The following is a 22,957-nucleotide window of genomic DNA, read 5'->3' on the forward strand; positions in this document are numbered from 1 at the left end:
ACTGAACTCCCCAGGCGAGGCAGCAGCAAGCAGGTCCTGTTGTCCCCATGCCGATGATACGAGACTGCAGAACAGAGGGTACTCACCTGCACAGGTGGAACGGTGTCCCGTCTTCTAAGGCAGGGTCTTTACTCCTCAGGCTCTTGCCTGGGAGGCCACGGAAGTCCCTCCATGATATTGACAGACACCCGTCCTCACCCAGGCGTGGTGAAGGGTTCAAAGGCAAGGATGGAGCCCGCTATGTCACCGTGCCATTCCATGAGCTCCTCCAGGGAAAGAGTGTGGCTTCCTCCTCCCGTGCCCTGGTGGCTGGCACAGAGAGGGACTGGATGAATACCAGCGGAATGGAACCAGACTGGTTAATGATGCCTTGTTGTTACTGAAAAGGATGAAGCCACCTCCCCAAAACACTTTAATCAAGTGTCTGGAGAAATCAGCATTACCCTGGAAACCCGGGAATTTAAATTATTCTAAGAATAAGACACCTGTCCAAAGAGCTAAGAACCATTTAGTTAACATGAGTTGAGGGCCTGCTATGAGCCAGGTGCCTCACAAAATGCTGCGGAAACAGGCAAACAAAGAGAGCTCCTTGTCCTCACTGAGCTCTAGAATAATGGCAGATTAAACAGGTGAACACTCTAATAAATGAATAAGTAAGACTTGGGGAGGAACGCAACAGGGAGCCGAGAGAGAGACAAGGGAAGGCTCCCTGGAGCGGCCTCTGGTGAAGTGACCTTCAGGGCCTGATAAAGGAAAAGTGGGCCCTCCCAGGCTTTTCACACATTTATCTCTCGGACCATGTGTTGGGTATTGTTATCCCCATTTTTCAGATGAGGAAACGGAGGCAAAGGGAGGGGAAGTGGCTCGACAGCCAATCCTCCAAAGCCTTGCACATTATCACTGTGTCATAACAGTCTCCCAGTCATCCTACTTTGCCCTATGACACCAATAACAGTGTGCTCACTGTCACCTTAGCTTGTGGTGACATCAGCTCCCAGGTCCCATCACATCCCCCTTGCCCACCTCTGACCCCAGCCGTGGGTTCCGGTATGTCTGGAGTGAACTCTGTGCTGCCATTGTCCCTGCCACCCAGGGGCAGAATGTGATCCCCAGTCAGGAAATGGTTCTGAGTAACCACAGGAGTGGTCATCGAGGGCTGGGGAATTCAAGGAAAGCTTCCTGGGGAAGGGAGGGATCCAGACAGGCCTGAGGGGAAAAAGAACATTCCAGCCAATAGGAGGGCACACCGCACACGCTAAGGCCCAGAAATAAAGAATTGAGCATGGCTGCAGCGAAGAAAAGATGGGAGGCAGAGAAAACAGAGTCCAGTTTGCAGAGCCTTGCTAGTCTGGGGGAGGGGCTGGAGCCTGGGCCAGAGGAGGTGCAGGGCCCAGCTGGGGAGGGAGGGTGTCTGGGGGTCAGGCCGGAGCCACGGCCCTGTTCCAATCGCAACATCTCTTTCAGATTTCTCTCAGCGATGTGCTTCTGAGAGTTCTGCTGAGGAACGATGGGAAGTCAGCCCAGCAGAGGGAAAGCCCTGCGGAGCCCGAGCCTGAGCCCAAGCCCAAGCTCCTCTGTCCAAGGCCAGGGCCCTGTGCCCGCGCAAGCAGGTAGGCCGTGGGGCCCGGGGCAGCCAGGCCTTCCCAGGCACCGTGAGGCCGCACAGCCCGACATTGCTGCCTCTGCAGGCCTGCCTGACCAGCCACGCCAACACAGCTTCAAGTGTCATTGAGACCCCACTCAGGGAACCGTCCAGGCAGGGGCCCTGCTCTTGTAGGGCTCACATTTCAGCAGTCGGAACATTAAACAACCAGATCAACTAGAAAATGTGAGAGAGTGCCAGGTGCTAACCGGGAGGGCGTGATAGTCCCCCTGGCGTCTCCCAAGGCCTCTCTCCTCCTCAACCAGTTTATTCCCAGACTGAGCCGGCAAATCTAAGACCAACCCCACTTCTGTAGCTCTCCAAAACTGCACTGGGCCAGCCCCATGGCCTAGTGGTTAAGTTCGGCGTGCTCCACTTCGGTGGCCCAGGTTAGGATCCCAGGTGTGGACCTACACCACTTCTCAGCCATGCTGTGGTGGCACCCCATATACAAAGTAGAGGAAGATGGGCATAGATGTTAGCTCAGGGCGAATCTTCCTCAATGAAAAAAAGAGGAAGATTAGCAACAGATGTTAGCTCAGGGTGACTCTTCCTCAGCAAAAAAAAAAAAAAAAGCTGCACTTTCCCTTATAGTAGCTGCTAGCCATATGCAGCTGTTTAAATTTAAACTAATATTAACTAAAATGAAATATTCAGCTCCTCAGTCACTCTAGCTGCATTTCAAGTGCTCAATAGCCATATGGAGCTAGTGGCTACCTTATTGGACAGCATAATTGTAGAACATTTCCTTTATGACAGAAACTTCTACTGGACAGCGTTGCTCCAGCGTCTCCTCTTATCCTGAGAGGTGCTGTGAATACGTGAAGCAAAATTAGGGCTTTGGTAATTGGAAAAAATTAGCATCTACAATGCGTATGCTGAATGTATAACTGTGACTCTCTAAGATAGTCCTGACTAAAAATGCCAGTTTTTAGGACAATTGGATAATCAAAACATCCTAGAAATTCTAATATTTTGATGTCAAAACTGAAGCTCCCAGTTTGTTTCTTATTCCCCCAAACAGTCCACAAATCGTTTCTCAAATCACATCCTGACTTGGGGTTTTGATAATATATTCATCAGGGTTCTCCAGAGAAACAGAACCAAGAGAGGGTTGGGTGGGTGTGTGTGTGTGGGTATGGGTGTGGGTGTGGGTGTCTAGACAGAGAAAGAGAGGGAGATTTAGGAAATTGGCTCATGCAATTGTAGGGCTGGCAAGTCTGAAATCTGCAGGGCAGGCCAGCAGGCTGGAGACCCGGGGAAGAGTTGGATGCTGCCGTCCTGAGTCTGCAGGCAGAAATCCCTCTTCCTCGAAGGATCTCTGTCTTTTGCTCTTAAGGTCTTCAAGTGACTGGATGAGGCCCACCCACATTATGGAGGGTAATCTGCTTTATTCAAAGTCTATTGATGTAGGGCCGGCCCCGTGGCTTAGCGGTTAAGTGCGCGCACTCCGCTGCTGGCGGTCCGGGTTCGGATCCTGGGCGCGCACCGACGCACCACTTCTCCGGCCATGCTGAGGCCGCTTCCCACATACAGCAACTAGAAGGAAGTGCAGCTATGACATACAGCTATCTACTGGGGCTTTGGGGGAAAAAAATAAACAAAAAAAAATTAAAAAAAAAAAGTCTATTGATGTAAAGGTTAATCTCATCTAAAAATATCTTCACAGCAACATCTAGACTGGTGTTTGACCAAATATCTGGTACTGTGGGCTAGCCACGCTGACACATAAAATCAACCATCACAGATAACAAGATTACTTTAAACCAAGCAGCGCTTGGAGGAGGAGGGACAGGGACACACACTTAAGCAGAACTAGGAGACTGCAGGGCCAAATGTCTGGATGTCTGTGTCTGGGCAGGAGCTGTCCCCAATCTGGAAACTCCCCTGCAGTGGCTGGGGCTTCCTTCCCCTCCCTCAGTATTCTCTCTGCACCAGCCTGCCGGTAGGCCCCCGGGCCTCAGAGCCCTGGGCCCTGAGGGACTCCTGCTGGGGAGGCAGCTGCCTCTCTTTAGCCACTCGATCCCTCCACGAGCCTGGGGCCCCCAGGCCCCACAGGAAGAGAGCTGGAAACCACACAGACCTCCACCTCCTTTCCTCTGAATCTAGCCACAGGCAGCAGCCTGAGGCTGCTCTGAGTCATGCCCAGACTGCTGAGGGGGATGACACTCCCCCCACCCCCGCCGGCAGGTGTCCTGGGGTCCTCCCTGCCCGTGGGAGTTGAGGGGGACTGCGTTCCCCCCTCTGCCAGTGTCTCCAGGGGGAAGGAGGGGCCTCTCTCGGTGGGTCTACCCTTAGTCCCAGCAGGAGCATGGATTTGGGGCAACCCCTTCCGTAAGTCCTGTGTTTGTCCACCAGCCTTGCATCCATCCAAAATCAACTGAGGCTCTGCCACTTGCCAGGCCTGTGCCAGGACCAGGGGACACGGCAGCGGACTAGACAGGCACGGCCCCTCTCTTCAGGGACAGTCAAGTGCCAGAGACAGGCACTAAACTAATAATCAATGACAATTGTGTTAGATTTTGGCAACAGTGTGTTTCAAGGGACTCTGACCCAGAGTGTGTGCTGAGGGGCTTGTTGGGGAAGGCTTCCCCTTGGAAGGGACATTTCTCCAGGGAGCGAGGATGAGGGTGAGTTGGCCAGGTGGAGAGGGCCAATCGGGGGGCCAGCACAAGCAGCTCAGTGACTCCTAGGGGTGCAAGGCCAGGGCTTCCAGGAGGGGAAGGGGCCCTCCCAGGCCTCCTGGGTCCGCCCTTGTCGGAGGACGCCCTCTACAAGACTTGCTTGCATCGTTTGTTTGGGCTTCAGGTATTTCCCTGCTCTGTGGATGGCCAGGCCCTGTGCTGCAGACGGCTCAGAGAAGGAGAGACCCCTGGGCTCCAGTCCTGGGTCACCCCGGAGGGGGTCTCTGCAAGGACATGCGGGAACCAGTCCATTTCCAGAATCAGTCTTGTTCTTCACACGTCCACCCAGAGCAGAGGCCCTCAGCCTCCACAGTGTCCAGCTCTGGTTCTGTCCCACCCATCCCCTGGGTCCTTGTCTGTCCATCTGCTCCCCCTCCCGGGGCCCCAGCTCTGTCTGGAGGGCATCCCAGAGCCCTCTCAGGCCTTGGCCCCTTCAGGAGCATCTAGGAGACAGATAAACCTTTCTTGCTGACCTTGACTGCTTTTCATAGCTTACCACAATGGTATGCTGACAAGTCTCTGGCGCTCCTTCCCCTTTGTTACAGAGACCCCTACTGAAGCAGGATAAGGAGGAAGGAAGGGAGGGACACTGGGGTGCAGGTGAAGTGGTTCTCAGCAGCCCACGGAGGGCAGGGTTTTCAGGACAGGAAGGCCTGGACGGGCATCAGGAGGTCTAGTTAGACTGGGTGGGCTATTCCCTGAGGTGGGCGAGGGGGTGAGCATCCTATGCTGAGGGAGCCGCTGGCCGCCTGCTCTCCAGCCTTGAAATCGGGCCTCATGGCCCCCATGTCCTCGGGACCAGTCCTGATGTGATGGTGCAGGGGCATGGGGGTGGCGTGGGGTCCTCTGGCGCTGTGACTCCTTTTCTGAGCATCAGCCTCCCAGGGAGTCTGGGTCCTTTCGGAGATGTGCTGCTGCTGTCCAGCCCAGTGCCCCCAACCTGGGCCTGAGAGCAGCCACAATGGTCACCCACCCCAACAGTGCCCCATGGGAGGGGAGGGACAGGGTGTTGTGGCGGAGGAGCTGTGCCCTCGCTCCTGGCGGAGCGTGCTGCCGAGCCTGTTACCTCGCTGTGCAGTGAGGCTGACTAGAGAAGACTCCCTCAGGGGCTCGTGAGGGCCAAGATGATGCATGCAGGTGCTCCGTCAGAGATGCAGGTGTGTGACCAGGACACTTGACTGGGCCACATGCACCTGCTGGGCACCTGCTCTGGGCCAGGCCAGGCACAGTGGGCCCCAGGGCTGCACCTCTTCTCAGGGGGCAGCACAGAACTACACCCACCGCTCTGGACAAAGACCGCGGGAGAGTCACTCTGTCCACGTGCACAGCACTCTAGAGTTACAAAGTTTGTCCACGTCTGTGACTTCACGGGCCCCCCCCAGGAGCCCCTGTCCTCCCGTGACCACCACAGGGCCCCAGCCCTCAGAGCTGGTCCATCCAGGGCCCATCTCATCAACGCCTTCCGGAAGCTGAGCTCCGAGATCTGGGCTGATACCTGCTTGGAGCCGTAGGTTTTAAGTTTGCTGAGCAGCAGAATCCTTTTGTCAAAATCTTCTGTAAAGATCTGTATATAAAAGGGGATCTTCTTGCCACATCAACCTTTTCCCTGAGGTGACCCCAAGAGATGTCTGGGTACCCCCAGTGGTCTGCAGAGCCCTGCTGTTTTGAAAAGCTGCAGATTCCAGAGTTTCCCTCCTGGGATCTCAGCAGACATGGGAGGGTTGATGGTGGGAGCCCACACTTCACCAAACCTTGCAGCTGAAGGAGGGCTGGCCAAGAGGGTGAGCATCTCTGTCTCTCTGTCCAGACAGGAGCAGGGCCACAGCTGTGGCCCTGGGCAGTTTCCCGGTAGGTGAGCAGGCAGAGCTGTCACTGAGACTGGGGGAGCCACTGACCATCGTCTCTGAGTAAGTCCTTCCGGGGCACCAGGTGGGGTGCTCTACTCCCTCCCCCTGGTTACCTGAAGGTGCCCTAAAGGGAGAAGGGGTCCCTCCCTCCAGGAGAAAAGAGCATGGCCTTGATGCGAGCTCCCACGTGGCCCTAATGGTGGGATTGCGTGACACCCCTGCGGAAGGAGCAGTGGGTGGGCAAGGCCTGCAGGGGCCTGAATCATGTCATCTGCCACCAAGAGGTCCCTGGCCTGGCTGGTGCAAGGAGACCTGGGAAACTTGGGTGGGACAGGGGGCCACAGGATCCTGCCTAGAGGGTCCTTGTGAATCCCAAATGAGCAGTTCCTGGGGCCTTGGCCCTTCTGAGAGAGGTCCCCTCTCCTTTCTCTCTCCAGGAATGGAGACTGGTGGATGGTGCTGTCGGAAGTCTCAGGCAGAGAGTACCTCATCCCCAGCGTCCAGGTGGCCAAGATCTCCCATGGGTGAGTTCACACCCTAGGCCCTGCCTTAGGGGAGCTTTCTGCTTTCTCTTCCCACCAGCCAAATCCTTTATGCCCAGCAACCTGCTGAGCAAAGCTGGGGATGGAGGAAGAATCAGAGCAGGCCCTGCCCTGCCCTCAAGAGGAGCAGACTACTGGGGCCAGCCCCGTGGCTTAGCGGTTAAGTGTGCGTGCTCCGCTACTGGCGGCCCAGCTTCGGATCCTGGGCGTGCACCAACGCACCGCTTCTCCGGCCATGCTGAGGCTGTGTCCCACATACAGCAACTAGAAGGATGTGCAACTATGACATACAACTATCTACTGGGGCTTTGGGGGGAAAGAAAAAAAAAAAGGAGGAGGACTGGCAATAGATGTTAGCGCAGAGCCGGTCTTCCTCAGCAAAAAGAGGAGGATTAGCACGGATGTTAGCTCAGGGCTGATCTTCCTCACAAAAAAAAAAAAAAAAAAAAAAAAGAGGAGCAGACTACTAACTGTCTCGGAGCCCAAGGAGGGGGCTCAGGAAGACCTCACAGAGATGTCATGGTCTGGGCTTGGGAGGTGCCTGGGAATCTGGTGAGGGAGAATGCTGAAGGGGACTCTCAGGAGATGGGAGCAGCCTGCGTAAATGTCCTGAGGCAAACAGAGTGAGGGTGCCTACCTCGAGGCGAGCTTCCTCGGCCTGCCCTTCCAAGAGGAGCCTCCACAGGAGGGAGGGCCAGACATGGGATGCAGAGTCTCTTACAAAGTGTGAGCCATCTCGCACCAAGAGTGAGCAGCAAAAGAAACCGACTCCAGAGCAAATTCTATGTCAGGAGAGAGAAAGGCAGTGAACTGCCTTCCGTGGGCTCTCCCTGAACCACAGGGAATCGGGTGGGTATCCCTGAGTGTGCTGTGACAGCCGCCCTTCAGTTCTGAGAGAAAGCACGGCTCCAGCCCTGGGTGGCCTTCCTTTTCTGAGGCTCATGGTACATCTGGCTCTGATGAAAGTAACACAGGGATCCTGAGACGTGTGGGCACCTCGTGGAATCGGCTCAGACGGAGGGTGTCTGCAGCCGTGTCTCCTGATGGCCTGGGCCTGCTGGTCAGAAGTTTTGCATCCACGGTGTGGTGCTGAGTTTAAGCCAAGGAAACACTAACTACCTCCAAGGGTCCCCTTCCCTTGCCACTCCTTCATTTCCATCCTCGGTTTGCATAAGTCCTGTGAATGACTTGTTTTACTTACTATAAAACTAGGCTAAGCTTGCTGCTGGCACCAAGCGAGTCGCAGCTTCTCTGATTTATTTACTTGGAATCAACTCAGCCTTGACTCTGGCTTGGACTGTGGAAGTTCACAAAATGACAGAGGCAGTCATTTCCATTGAATTGGCTTCTGTAAGCTTTGCCTGGGGCCACAGGACATGACTCTGGGGACATCGGGAGGCTGATGGACGAATAATCCAAAAAATTCCTACAAAGCTGCCCCGAACTTTCCATTGCGATTAAGTCCTCATGGACATACATGGGTGAGGGATTAAGTGAAAAGAGGAAGGAATATGTGGGATCAGAGTAACCAGTGATCCCAGCGTGGAGAGAGGTGCCGAGGAGAAGGCTGTGGAAAACTGTGCTTTGGGAGGCCTGGATGGTGATTGACAGGCTGCACGATTTTTTCCAAAATTTTAGAATGTCTTTTTTTTTTTTTTTTAAAGATTTTATTTATTCATTTTTCCCCCCAAAGCCCCAGTAGATAGTTGTATGTTGTAGGTTCACATCCTTCTAGTTGCCGTACGCGGGACCCGGCCCCGGGCTGGACGGAGAAGTGGTGCCTCGGGGCGCGCCCGGGATCCGAACCCGGGCCGCCAGCATCAGAGCGCGCGCACTTAACCACTAAGCCACGGAGCCGGCCCCAAAATTTTAGAATGTCTTGAACATTCTAGTTCCAACCCTTCTAACAACAAATAAGCTTCAATGGGAGTTAGATTTCAGTGATAATGATCACCTGCATACCTTTGGGCTGCAAAGTTAAACTTATGTTCAGATAAAATATTGACTAAAATTAAAAAAAGAAGAAAACGGGCAGTTCTTAGAAAGGTGAAGGCTTGAAGGTGAGTGGGTAGCATAGGGGTGCTGAGGGAACTGGGCAATGATAGGAGAGTCTGGGGTCACCCAACCTGCCCCGGCCCCCTGGCCACTTGGGAATGAGGTCTCCAGGCAGAGAAGGCTAGGCCTGACCCCATGAAGTTGTCCTCTGAGGCCCCTGGAGCCAGGACCAGGACAAAGCTGGGGGGCCCTTGGAGACCTGGAGGCCAGCTCTTCATGGTACAGATGGAACTCTGAGGCCCAAAGAGGGATGAGGGGTTCCCGTAGAGTCTCGGCCCACCCACCCCAGGCTGACCCCCGCCCCTCTCTCTGCTCTTCCCCCAGGTGGCTGTATGAGGGCCTGAGCCGGGAGAAAGCTGAAGAACTGCTGCTGCTGCCTGGAAACCGTGGAGGGGCCTTCCTCATCCGGGAGAGCCAGACCAGGAGAGGTGGGTAAGCTCAGCCCCGCCCCGGGCCCGTCCTTGAGTACCAAGAGCCAAGTGTGCTGTGACTTAGGCACAGAGGTAGGAGGCCAATTGCAAAGGGCTAGAGTGCCTGGCCTGGGAGTTGGACAGTCTGGCTGACTGAGTGCCGTGTTGCTGCCATGAGAGCCCATCAGCAATGGAGCAATAACCTGCATTTCTAAAAAGGGGTGTGAATGGCCCATAGTAGGGATCCGGGCTCAGCCAACACTTTGGCAACTGGGACTTGTAATAGAGTACAGTCACAGGTTTTCCCTGCCCTGACCAGTAATGATTCCTCTCTCCCCAAGACACAACACGATCCTGATCTCTTGGCAAAAAGTCGACAAGTTGACAAGGTCTCTGTGCTTTGGGTCACCAGGCAGTCAGAGCCAGAAAATCTATTAGAAGTCGCCTCATGACCTCCCTCTTTCCACTGTACAGATGGGGAAACAGAGGCCTGGAGAGGAGTAGGGGCCTGTCACATTGCACGTCCATATGGTACTTCTCCTACCCCGGGTGCAGGACCTTTGCAAACAAAACAGGAAGTTGATAAATGCTATCTCTGATGCCCCTGCCTCCCTCTGAGCTGCTGCCCTGAGTCCCTTACAGCAGGGGCAGAGAGGGATGTTGAAGGAGTGGCAGTGCCCCCGTTTATGTTAGGTCTTTTAAGTGTCTTCAAACAACCTGTAGGGACCGTACTTCCATTGTCCCCATTTTACAGATGAGGAAACTGAGTCTTAGAGCAGAGAAACAACTTGCCTGGGAGGACACAGCTAGTAAGTGCAGAACTCGATTCAAACCCAGCTGAGGTGCATCTAACTTCAGACACCTAAGAAAGGCCCACGTGTGACAATAACGGTGGAATTGCAAGCACAGTGCTGGACGAGGGAGGAGATATTCAGGAATGAGGACCGGCCTCCTGTACTTGCCCTAACTGGAACCAACTGTGATGGGTTGTCAGGTCCTTTGCATTCTACTCAGTCTCCCTCTGGGCCCCCTCCAGCGAATCTTTGCCTCTCCTCCCCTTCCCTCTGGAGCTCCCTGGGTTGACCTCTCTGCAGCTCCCTTTGCTGTTTTCCAGGCAGCATCAGCATCCCACCCTCACACACACCCATAGGCTGGCTGGGGTGGGGGGCTGGCCCGAGCATGCAGCTGTGAGCAGGAAACCGCAGTGGTGGTGCTGATAGGGGCAGGGGTGCTGCAGACCGGGCCCCAGTGAGCTTGAGAAGCCACAGGAAGTGCTTCGTGCTCAGCTGCCCTACCCCCACCCCTCTCTGGCCTGGTTCAGCCCCAAGAGCTCAGTGACCGGCACTTATTGCCGCTCTGCCCCTTTCCTAAGAAGGCACATATACAAGAGGAGCCAGCTGAGAAATAAAAGAGAAAGCAGATAAGGATCCATAAGGACCCACATAGTTACTGGGGTTAAGGTTAGATTTGACTCTGAGCTTCCCCACAGCCAACACCAAAAGGGGAGAGATCAGAATGCAGCTCTCATTATCAAAAAAGGAAGAGATTTGCCGATTCTGCAGGAAAGGCAATGACCTCCCCGGTACTAATTTCTAATCTCTCATCTGGGGCTTCTTTTTGTACAGTGTTTGTCAAACTGCTGGTCATGACCCATTCGTGGGCTAAGAAATCAGTTTAGTTCAGTGGTTAGAGACTGGTGGGTCTCAAACCTGGGTGGGCATCGGAATCAGCTGGAGGGCTTGTTAAAACAGAGCTGGTCCCACGCCTGCTGGCATTTCTGATTTGGCAGGTCTGGGGCAGGGCCTGAGGCTGTGCCTTTCCAACCCAGTCGCAGGTGCAGCTGCAGCTGGCCTGGGGACCACACTTGAAGAACCGCTGATCTAGCCCTTGGCTGCATTTGGAATCATCTGGGGGAGCTTTACAAATTACTGATGCCTGCACCTCACCCCTAGAGTTTCTGATTTAATTGGTCAGCGGTGTGACCTCGGCCCTGGAAGCTATAAAAGCCCCCCAGGTGACTCTGATTTGCAGCTAAGGTCCAGGTGGATCTGGACCAGTGAGTGAAGTGAAAGAGAGCCAGGAGACATCAGGGTACATCACTGGGAGTTGGGGAAATATGGCTGCATCAAACTTTTGTTTTAGTAATTTTGAGTTTGTCCTGGGTCACAGTCTAAAATTTCATACTGTGGTTTGTGGTCAGAAAAAGTTTGACACCACAGCTCTAGGGGCCCAAGTGACGTCATAGAACGGTGGTTCTCAGACCTGAGTACACAGGAGTTATCAGGGGAACTTCTGACAATGCGGACTCTTGGGCCCCCCTGCAGACCTACTGAATCAGACTGTTGAGAGCAGAGGTCAGAAAGCTGCTTCCTTCACGAGTTCTCCAGGTGGTTCTTAACGTTCTTTTAAGTTTGAAAACACAGTTCCAATCTAGGGAACCCAGAATTAAGTAGTAAGAGACAATGTGTTTTCCGTTTACGTGATGAATTTGCCGTATTAACTGTGGACCGAGGGAGTGATATCAGGATCAGCTTTTCTTTGGCCTGAGGTCCAGACAGACCTCTGAGAAGGAAATTCTGCAGAGACTTTGAGCCTGTGTGTGGACCAAGGAGGCAGGCCTGGGGCCCATGAGCTCCCAAGAACACTGCTCAGATCTGGAGGGGGAAGGGTAAGGCTCCCCCATCTTCCCCAGAGTCCCTCTGGCCTACCTGGTTGTGTTCTAGGCCTTGGGGGAGCCTGGTATGGCCCAAGTCAGGCCAAAAACTTTGGACTGTGAAGGGGCACTGAAGACTTGGTGGAGGTCACAGGACTGCTCCAGAGGTCAGCGCCAGGGCTGGTCCCCAACAGCACCACTCCCTGGCCTTCCTGCTGTCCTGCTATGTGTCTGTTCTGTGTTGGTCACTGTAAGGGAGATTGATGAGTGAGACATGCTTCCTGCCACTGAGGGGCTCACCCCTGTCCATTCTGTCAGTTGGGAAACACTTATTGAGCATCTCCTCCGAGTCAGGCCTGCTAAGTCTTGGTTCCTGTCCTCAGGCTGCAGACAGTGGAAGGTCCCAGGTGCAGCATCCCTGAGGCTCTCAGCTTCTCAGAGAGCTCAGCAGAGAAAGTTCAAGAGGGTCCTGCTAGGTCCACCTCCCACACAGAGCTCCTAATCTGATCCTTCACACCACTGTGGAGCCCACCCTTCCTCTTGGCATCATCCTCAGAACACCTGGGAAAACGTGGTGCCTGACTCCAGAGGTCCGTGCATGCCAGGATGTGACATTGGCTAAGTCTGGTGGAGCTTTCCGGAACCCGAGACCTTGTACCTTCCTTGCCTTTTTCCCAGTAGGTCTCCCTCCAGGCCCTGCACCCAGCCACGGCTCCCAACATTCCTTCCCACATCCTGCCTTCTGGCCCACTGCCCACCAGAATGCTCCATGAATGAATACCTTGTTCTTTCCACCGTGGCATCCTTGCACATAATCCTCCCTCAGCCTGGAAAGCCCGCTCCTCCATTCCGCCACTTGGCAAACTCACACTCATCCTTTGCGACCCATTTCAATGTCGTTTCCCCATGCTGTTTGTCACTCTTTGCTCTCAACTCCCATTGCATCTTGAAAAGACCTCTTCTGTAGCTGCAGTAAACTTATTTCTTAAAATCAGGGTATGTGGTCTAAGGGCACGGGAAGTAAATAATTGAAGACCATAAAAGAAAGTTCTGGCTGTGTGATGTGCCGATGGGACGGCACCTCTTTCCCCAAAGTGTGAAGATCTGATCACCTGTCTCTGGGCTTGGCGCAGCACCGGCATGTAGGAAGTGCTCAATGGATGTTTACTGAATAAATGAGTGAGTGAATGAGTGCCTGAGGGGAGGGGAGAGGACTAAGTGCTGGGGGTGGGGGGTAGACTGCTCCCCAACACCATCTGTGCTCACAGACAGCGGTAGAAGTGCAAATGGTGACAAGGACTCCTCAAAACTGCTTGTAATCACGGCTCTGTCCAGTGTTTATCACGGAGATTCATTCATTCACTCAACAAATAGATATTGCATGACGACTCTGCCAGCCACTGTTTTCAGTGCTGGAGATTCAACAGTATAAAAAGTAAAATCCCTGCCCACAATCTAGTTGGCAGGTAGACAGTGAACAAGTAAATAATAAAGTGTCCGATCATGGTAAGTGCCGAAAGAAACAACAAAGAAGCCTAAGAGGAACAGAGTTGATGGGATGCATGTGCGGGTGCAAAGGCCTCAGGGTAGGTGCGTCCTCGGCAGGAGGCAGGTGTGCCTGGAGCAGACCCGAGGTCTTCGGGAGCTATGCTGGGCCTTTCCAGGGTGAGGATTTATCTTAAGTGTGACAGGGAGGGTTCTGATATGAGTGCCATGGCCTGCTCCCTTGACTGCTGTGAAGATGGGATTTAGCAGGGGGTAAGGCGGAAGTGGGAAGCCACATGGGAAGTAGTTACAGGCTCCGTCTGGGTGAGAAGGGGTTGGATTCTGGACGTGTTCTGTATGTAGCCAGTAGGGCTTTCTGTCGTGCTGGATGTGAGGTGTGAGACAATGGAAGCAGTCAGGCATGACACCAGGTAGGAGTTTAATAATGGATGGATAGTGCTGCTATTTTCTGAGATGGAAAGATGGTGGGAGGACAAATCAGACCCATCCCTCAGGAGGTTCACGGTTGGCTGTGTTTGTGTGGGGGGGTGAGGGGTAGGGTTGAGGGACAGACGATAGCAGAGGAGGACCCTTGGTGCCACAGAAGCACTCATGCCTGGGCAAGCCTAGAGCTGGGGGTTCTCCCAGGCAGGGAAGGTGTTCTGGAGAGGAGTTGTCTGAGCAAAACTGAGTTGTAAAAGGAAGGCTGGGGGTTATCAGATAGAAGGGTGTTCCATATAAAAGGAACAGCATGAGCAAAGGACCTGAGGCCTGATAAGTGTTGTTGGGTGCTTGTTACACGCCAGACACTTCTAAATGCTTTGCCTGCTTCACCACCTGAGTCCTCGCGGTGATCTGTTGAGACTGGGACAGTTTTATCCCCCTTTACAGATAGGAAACAGATCTGAGAGCTCAAATAATGTGCCTTAGAGACAGCTAGTGAGCATGGGGCAGCAGGGGTGTATATAGTACGTGGCTCTATGTGGGATTTGAACCCAGAGTCTGAGTTAAAAAGGAGATGTCCTGGAACTGGGAGGGAGCAGTAGGTATCTGGGACTGGCTGGCGCATGCAGTGAGAAGGAAAAGCGGGATACCAAGCACATAGGCCAGTTACAGGCCTTGGTAGGTGACCTGTCCCCACTATGGGGTTTACAGAGCTTGCTTTTTATCCCTGAACCTATGAGCCAGGTCCTCAGTGTAGCTACCCTTCTTGGTTCTAGTGACTGTGGTGACAGTGGCCAGGGTGGGGTGGCTGGAGAGCCAGGCAGAGGATGTGGGGACTTGGTTGCTTAGTTCAGCTGGGTTGGTTGGCCTCTGGGGCCTATTTTCAGATATTTAGCCCTTTCCCAACCACAGAGCTTTTTCAGAGTCACAACACAGCTCCAGAAGAGACTCTTCTTAAAGGTACAGAGGTCAAGGGGCCTCCAGAGTCAGAGAACAAGGAAAAAGAAGCACGGACCCTATTTGACGCTTATTAAATTCACTTATTAGTTCTAGTAGCTTTTCTGTAGATTCCTTAGGATTTTCTATATATATGATTACATTGTCTGTAAATATGGTTTAACTACTTATTTTCCAATCCGTATACCTTTTGTTTCTTTTTGTTGACTTATTGCACTGCCTGGGACCTCTAGTACAATGAGTGAATTGGTGAGAACATTCTTGCTTTGTTCCCAATTTTAGAAGTTAAAATTCAGTCTTTCCCATTAAGTATAATGTTACTTATGGATTTTTCACAGATGTTCTATGTCAGATTGAGAGGAAGTACTCTTCTGTGGTAGGCATAATAATGGTCCCCCCAAAGATGTCCAGGTCCTAATCCCTGGAACCTGTGAATATATCACCTTACATTGCAAAAAGGGAATTTGTAGATGTGATTAAATTAAGGATTTTGACATGGGGAGATTATCATGGATTATCCACATGAGCCCAGTGCAGTCACAAGGGTCTTTACAAGAGGGAGGCAGGAGGGTCAGAGACTGAGAGAGATTGGAAGATGCCATGCTGCTGGCTTTGAAGACGGAGAAAGGGACCACGAGCTAAGGGATGCAGTTGGCTTCTAGAAACTGGAAAGGCAAAAGAAATGGATTCTCCTCTAAAGCCTGTAGAAGAAACACAGGCTTGCTGACACCTTGGTCTTAGTTCAGTGAAACCCATTTCAGATTTATGAGCTCCAGAACTGTGTAAGATAATAATGTGTTTTAAGCCACTAAATTTGTGGTAATTTGTTATAGCAGCAATAGGAAACTATCACACTTTCTATTTGTTGGGTTTTTTTTGAAATCGTGATGGGTGTTGGGGCCAGCCCGGTGGCGCAAGCAGTTGGGTGCACACGCTCCGCTGCAGCGGCCCGGGGTTTGCGGGTTCGGATCCCGGGTGCGCACCGACGCACTGCTTGTCAAGCCATGCTGTGGTGGTGTCCCATATAAAGTAGAGGAAGATGGGCACAGATGTTAGCCCAGGGCCAGTCTTCCTCAGCAAAAAGAGAGGAGGATTGGCATTGGATGTTAGCTCAGGGCTGATCCTCCTCACAAAAAAAAAAATCATGATGGGTGTTGAATTTTGTCAAATGATTTTTCTATATTTCTTCAGGAGATCATGTTTTTTCTCTTTTATTCTACTAATATAGTGAATTACAATGATGTTCAATTCTTTTTAAAAATTTTTTTTTTTTTAAGATTTATTTATTTATTTATTTATTTTTTCCCCCCAAAGCTCCAGTAGATAGTTGTATGTCATAGCTGCACATCTTCTAGTTGCTGTATGTGGGATTCGGCCTCAGCATGGCTGGAGAAGCGGTGCCTCGGTGCACGCCCAGGATCCGAACCCGGGCCCCCAGCAGCGGAGCGCACGCACTTAACCGCTAAGCCACGGGGCCGGCCCTTAAAATTTTTTTATTGTGAAATTTTTGTTGTACATTATTGTCTGTCAGTCACCATATAAGTGCATCCCTCCACCCCTTGTGCCCACCCCCCACCCCCCTAGCCCCTGGTAACCACCAAACAGTTCTGTCTGTCTGTGTGTTGGTTTATCTTCCACATATAAGTGAAATCATGCACTGTTTGTCTTTCTCTTTCTGGCTTATTTCACTTAACGTAATACCCTCCAGGTCCATCCATGTTGTTGCAAATGGGACAATTTTGTCTTTTTTATGGCTGAGTAGTATTCCATGGTATATATATACCACATCTTCTTTATCCAATCATCAGTCGAGGGACACTTGGGTTGCTTCCATGTCTTGCCCATAGTGAATAATGCTGCGATGAACATAGGGGTGCATAAGCCTCTTTGGATTGTTGATTTCAGGTTCGTTGGGTAGATACCCAGTAGTGGGATAGCTGGATCATAAGGTATTTCTATTTTTAATTTCTTGAGAAATCTCCATACTGTTTTCCATAGAGGCTGCACCAGTTTGCATTCCCACCAGCAGTGGATTAAGTAGGGTTCCCATTTCTCCACAGCCTCTCCAGCATTTGTCGTTTTTTGTCTTGGTGATTATAGCCATTCTAATGGGTGTAAGATGATATCTTAGTGTTGTTGTTTTTTTTTTTAATTTTTATTTATTTTATTTTTTTCCCCCCAAAGCCCCAGTAGATAGTTGTATGTCATAGTTGCACAGCCTTCTAGTTGCTGTATGTGGGACGCTGCCTCATCATGGCCGGAGAAGCCGTGCGACTGTGCGCGCCCGGGATCTGAACTCGGGCCGCCAGCAGCGGAGCGTGTGCACTTAACCGCTAAGCCATGGGGCCGGCCCTCTTAGTGTTGTTTTGATTTGCGTTTCCCTGATGATTAGTGATGTGGAGCATCTTTTCATGTGCCTATTGGCCATCAGTATATCTTCTTTGGAGAAGTGTCTGTTCATTTCCTCTGCCCATTTTTTGATTGAGTTGTTTGTTTTTTTGTTGTTCAGTTGTGTGACTTCTTTATATATTATGGAGATTAATCCCTTGTTGGATATATTGTTTGCAAATATTTTTTCCCAGCTGGTGGGTTCCCTATTCATTTTGATCCTGGTTTCATTTGCCTTGTAGAAGCTCTTTAATCTGATGAAGTCCCACATGTTTATTTTTTCTTTTGTTTCCCTTGTCTGAGTAGACATGGAATTCAAAAAGATCCCTTTATGGCTGATGATGAGTAGTGTACTACCTATATTTTCCTCCAGGAGTTTTACAGTTTCAGGTCTCACCTTCAGGTCTTTGATCCATTTTGAGTTAATTTTGTGTATGGTGAAAGAAGATGGTCTACTTTCATTCTTTTGCATGTGGCCGTCCAGTTTTCCCAGCACCATTTATTGAAGAGACTTTCCTTTCTCTACTGTATGTCCTTAGCTCCTTTGTCAAAGATTAGCTGCCCATAGATGTGAGGTTTTACTTCTGGACTTTCAGTTCTGTCCCATTGATCTGTGTGTCTGTTTTTGTACCAGTACCATGCTGTTTTAATTATTATCCCTTTGTAGTATGTTTTGAAGTTAGGGATTGTGATGCCTCCAGCCTTCTTCTTTTTCGGGATTGCTTTAGCTATACGGGGTCTTTTGTTGCCCCATATGAATGTTAGTATTCTTTGTTCTATTTCTGTGAAGAATGTCCTTGGGATTCTGATTGGGATTGCATTGAATCTGTAGATCGCTTTAGGTAGTATGGACATTTTAACTATGTTTATTCTTCCAATCCAAGTGCATGGAATATCTTTCCATTTCTTTATGTCGTAATCGATTTCACTCAATAATGTCTTATAGTTTTCATTGTATAGGTCTTTCACTTCCTTGGTTAAATTTACTCCTAGATATTTTATTCTTTTTGTTGCAATTGTAAATGGGATTGTCTTCTTGAGTTCTCTTTCTGTTAGTTCGTTGTTGGTATATAGAAATGCAACTGATTTTTGTAGATTGATTTTGTACCCTGCAACTTGGCTGTAGTTGTTGATTATTTCTAATAGTTTTCCAATGGATTCTTTAGGGTTTTCTATATATAATATCATGTCATCTGCAAACAGTGAGAGTTTCACTTCTTCATTGCCTATTTGGATTCCTTTTAGTCCTTTTTCTTGCCTAATTGTTCTCGCCAGAACCTCCAGTACTGTGTTGAATAAGAGTGGCGAGAGTGGGCACCCTTGTCTTGTTCCTGTTTTCAGAGGGATAGCTTTCAGTTTTTCCCCATTGAGTATGATGTTTGCTGTAGGTTTGTCATATATGGCCTTTATTATGTTAAGGTACTTTCCTTCTATACCCATTTTGTTGAGAGTTTTTATCATAAATGGACGTTGGATCTTGTCAAAAGCCTTCTCTGCATCTATTGAGATGATCATATGTTTTTTTTTTTATAATTTTATTTATTTATTTTTCCCCCAAAGCCCCAGTAGATAGTTGTATGTCATAGCTGCACATCCTTCTAGTTGCTGTATGTGGGACGCGGCCTCAGCATGGCCGGAGAAGCGGTGTATCGGTGCGCGCCCGGGATCCGAACCCGGGCTGCCAGTAGCAGAGCGCGCGCACTTAACCGCTAAGCCACGGGGCTGGCCCAATCATATGGTTTTTATTCCTCGTTTTGTTAATGTGGTGTATCACGTTGATTGTTTTGCAGATGTTGAACCATCCCTGTGTCCCTGGTATAAATCCCACTTGATGATGGTGTATGATCTTTTTAATGTAATGCTGTATTCAGTTTGCCAATATATCATTGAGGATTTTTGCATCTATGTTCATCAGGGATATTGGTCTGTAGTTTTCCTTCTTAGTATTGTCTTTGTCTGGCTTTGGTATCAGGGTGATGTTGGCCTCGTAGAATGTGTCGAGAAGTGTTCCATCTTCCTCTATTTTTTGGAATAGTTTGAGAAGGATAGGTATTAAGTCTTCTTTGAATGTTTGGTAAAATTCTCCAGAGAAGCCATCTGGGCCTGGACTTATATTTTTTGGGAGGTTTTTGATTACTGTTTCAATCTCTTTACTTGTGATTGGTCTATTCATGTTCTCTATTTCTTCTTGATTCAGTTTTGGGAGGTTGTATGAGTATAAGAATTTATCCATTTCTTCTAGATTGTCCAATTTGTTGGCATATAGTTTTTCATAGTATTCTCTTATAATCTTTTGTATTTCTGTGGTATCTGTTGTAATTTCTCCTTTTTCATTTCTAATTTTATTTATTTGAGACTTTTCTCTTTTTTTCTTGGTGAGTCTAGCTAAGGGTTTGTCAATTGTGTTTATCTTCTCAAAGAACTAGTTCATTGTTTCATTGATCCTTTCTACTGTTTTTTTGATTTCAATTTCATTTATTTCTGCTCTGATTTTTATGTCTCTCCTTTTGCTGACTTTAGGCTTTGTTTGTCCTTCTTTTTCTAATTCTGTTAGGCACAGTGTGAGGTTGCTTACTTGGGCTTTTTCTTGTTTGTTAACAAACTTGGGCCTGTATTGCTATGAGTTTCCCTCTCAGGATTGCTTTTGCTGCATCCCATACAAGTTGGTACAGTGTATTTTCATTTTCATTTGTCTCCAGATATGATTTGATTTCTCCTTTAATTTCATCAGTGATCCATTGGTCGTTTAGTAGCATGTTGTTGAGTCTCCACAGCTTTGTCACTTTCCTGGTTTTTTCTTGTAGTTGATTTCTAACTTCATGGCATTATGGTCAGAAAAGATGCTTGTTATGATTTCAATCTTCCTAAATTTATATAAGCATGCCTTGTTTCCCAAAACATGGTCTATTCTTGAGAACGTTCCATGTGCACTTGAGAAGAATGTGTAATCTGTTGTGTTTGCATGGAGTGCTCTATATATATCAGTGCAGTCCAGCTCATCAAGTTTTTCATTTAAGTCCATTATTTCCTTATTGATTTTCTGTCTGGATGATCTGTCCATTGATGAGAGTGGTGTATTGATCCCCTACTATTATTGTGTTGTTGTTAATACCTCCTTTTAGGTTTGTTAATAGTTGCTTTATGTACCTTGGTGCTCCTGTAGTGGGTGCATATATATTTAAAAGTGATATGTCTTCTTGGTGGAGTGTCCTTTTTATCATTATATATTGCCCCTCTTTGTCTCTCATTACCTGTTTTATCTTGAAGTCAACTTTGTCTGATATAAGTATGGCAACACCTGCTTTCTTTTGTTTGCCATTAGCTTGGAGTATTGTCTCCCATCCTTTCACTCTAAGCCTGTGCCCATCTTTAGAGCTGAGATGTGTTTCCTGGAGGCAGCATATTGTTGGGTCTTGTTTTTTCATCCATCCCATCACTCTGCGTCTTTTGATTAGAGAGTTCAGTCCATTTACATTTAGGGTAATTGTTGATATATGGGGGCTAGTTGTTGTTATTTTATTGCTCTTTTTCTGGTCCTTTTGCATTTCTTTTGTTTCTTGTCCCATGTGTTTTGGACTACCAATTCAGTTTGGTAGTTCTGTATGGGGGTTCTCTTAGTTTTTCTTTATCGTGTGTGATTCTGTTCTGATTATTTGGTTAGTGCTTACCATGAGGTTTGTATAAAAAATCTCGTGAATGTGATAGTCCATTTTTTGATGGCCTTTTATTCCCTTACACTGTTGGATCCATCCCTTTCCTCTTCCCTTTCTAAGTTATTGTTGTCACATCTTATTCCTTCTTGTGTTGTGAGTTCGTGTTTAACATGATGAGGTTATATTTATTCTTGGTGCTTACCTTCCCTTGATCTTTGGTTTTATAATTGTGTTTGCTAATCTATTTTTTTTTTTTTTGTAAGGAAGATCAGCCCTGAGCTAACATCCATGCTAATCCTCCTCTTTTTGCTGAGGAAGACTGGCTCTGAGCTAACATCTATTGCCAATCCTCCTCCTTTTTTCCCCCAAAGCCCCAGTAGATAGTTGTATGTCATAGTTGCACATCCTTCTAGTTGCTGTATGTGGGACGCGGCCTCAGCATGGCCGGAGAATCGGTGCATTGGTGCGTGCCCGGGATCTGAACCTGGGCCACCAGTAGCAGAGCGCTCGCACTTAACCGCTAAGCCAGGGGGCCGGCCCTTACCAATCTATTTTTATAGAGGACTGCAATTTTTCTGGTTTTGTTCATTCCAGCACCTCAGTCCTCGGGTGTACAGCTGCCTGGGTGCCTCAGATGTCCCCTGTGTTGTGTGAATAGCTTCTGTTGGAATATGAATGTCCTTTTTATTGTGTCTTAGAGAGGGAGAGTTCACTGGGGGAAGCTCACTCCGCCATGATGCTGACATCACTTGACATTCAATTTTTTTTATTTTTATTTTTTTATAATTTTTATTTATTTATTTTTTTCCCCCAAAGCCCCAGTAGATAGTTGTATGTCATAGTTGCACATCCTTCTAGTTGCTGTATGTGGGACGCGGCCTCAGCATGGCCGGAGAAGCGGTGCGTTGGTGCGCGCCCGGGATCTGAACCCGGGCCGCCAGCAGCGGAGCGCGCGCACTTAACCACTAAGCCACCAGGCCGGCCCATCAATTTTTTTTAAAGTCTATTCTTTTATTGATGTCTTAATAGTTTATAACATTGTGAAATTTTGATTGTACATTATTGTTTGTCAGTCACCATATAAATGCCTCCCTTGTGCCCACCCCCCAACCCGATGTTCAATTTTTAAATCAACCTGTATTCTTGGGATAAAGCCAATTTTGTCATAATGTATTAATTATCCTTTTTATATATTGCTGGATTCAATTTGTTAATAGCTTGTTACAGGGTCCAGCCCAGTGGCATAGTGGTTGAGTTCGCACGCTCTGCTTCAGTGGCCCAGGGTCCATGGGTTTGGATGCTGGGCGTGGACCTACTCACTGCTCATCAAGCCATGCTGTGGCGGTGTCCCACATACAAAATAGAGAAAGATGGGCACAAATGTTAGCTCAGGGCCAATCTTCCTCACCAAAAAAAAAAAAAAAAAGTTTGTTACTGCTTTCTTGTGTCTATGTATATGAGGGATATTGGTCTATAGTGTTCTTGTGATGTTTTTGTTTGTTTTTTATATCAAGGTAATGCTGGATCCATAAAATGGGTGGAGAAGTGTTCCCTTCTCCTCTGTTTTCTTAAAGAGTTTGTGTAAAATTGGTATTTCTTCTTCTTGTTTTTTTAAATTTTATTTATTTATGTATTTTTTCCCCCAAAGCCCCAGTAGATAGTTGTATGTCACAGCTGCACATCCTTCTAGTTGCTGTATGTGGGACACGGCCTCAGCATGGCCGGAGAAGCGATGCATCAGTGCGCGCCCGGGATCCGAACCTGGGCCGCCAGCAGTGGAGCGTGCGCACTTAACCGCTAAGCCATGGGGCCGGCCCTGGTATTTCTTCTTTAAATGTTTGCTAGAAATCACTAGTGAAGCCATCTAGACCCAGAGTCTTCTTTGTAGGACGTTTTAAAATTATGAATTCGATTTTCTACTTCTTGTGTCAGTTTTGGTAATTTGTGTTTTTTAAGGAATTTATCCATTTCACCCAAGTTGTAGAATTTACTGGCATAAAGTTGTTCATAATATGCCCTTATTATCCTTTTAATGTGTGTAGGATCTATAATGATATTTCCTCTTCATTCCTGATATCGGTAATTTGTGTGTTCTTTTCTTTTTTGATCAATCTAGTTTGAAGCTTATCAATTTTATTGATCTTTTCAAAGAATCAGCATTTGGTTTAATTGATTTTTCTCTGTTTTCTATTTCATT

General features: G+C 48.8%; 1 protein-coding gene across 1 annotated transcript in view; it reads left to right on the forward strand.

The window, feature by feature from the left end:
* SLA2 (Src like adaptor 2) overlaps positions 1-22,957 on the forward strand; it is a 32,609-nt gene that overhangs the window by 3,725 nt on the left and 5,927 nt on the right. Inside the window, 4 exon segments of the mRNA XM_004430435.3 lie at positions 1,465-1,610; positions 6,134-6,233; positions 6,611-6,697; positions 9,095-9,198. Coding sequence (XP_004430492.1) covers positions 1,508-1,610; positions 6,134-6,233; positions 6,611-6,697; positions 9,095-9,198 — 394 coding nt within the window. The 5' untranslated portion in view covers positions 1,465-1,507.

Source organism: Ceratotherium simum, chromosome 21 (genome assembly GCF_057802395.1).
Source record: "Ceratotherium simum simum isolate JZ-2026a chromosome 21, ASM5780239v1, whole genome shotgun sequence".
NCBI classification, from domain to species: domain Eukaryota; kingdom Metazoa; phylum Chordata; class Mammalia; order Perissodactyla; family Rhinocerotidae; genus Ceratotherium; species Ceratotherium simum.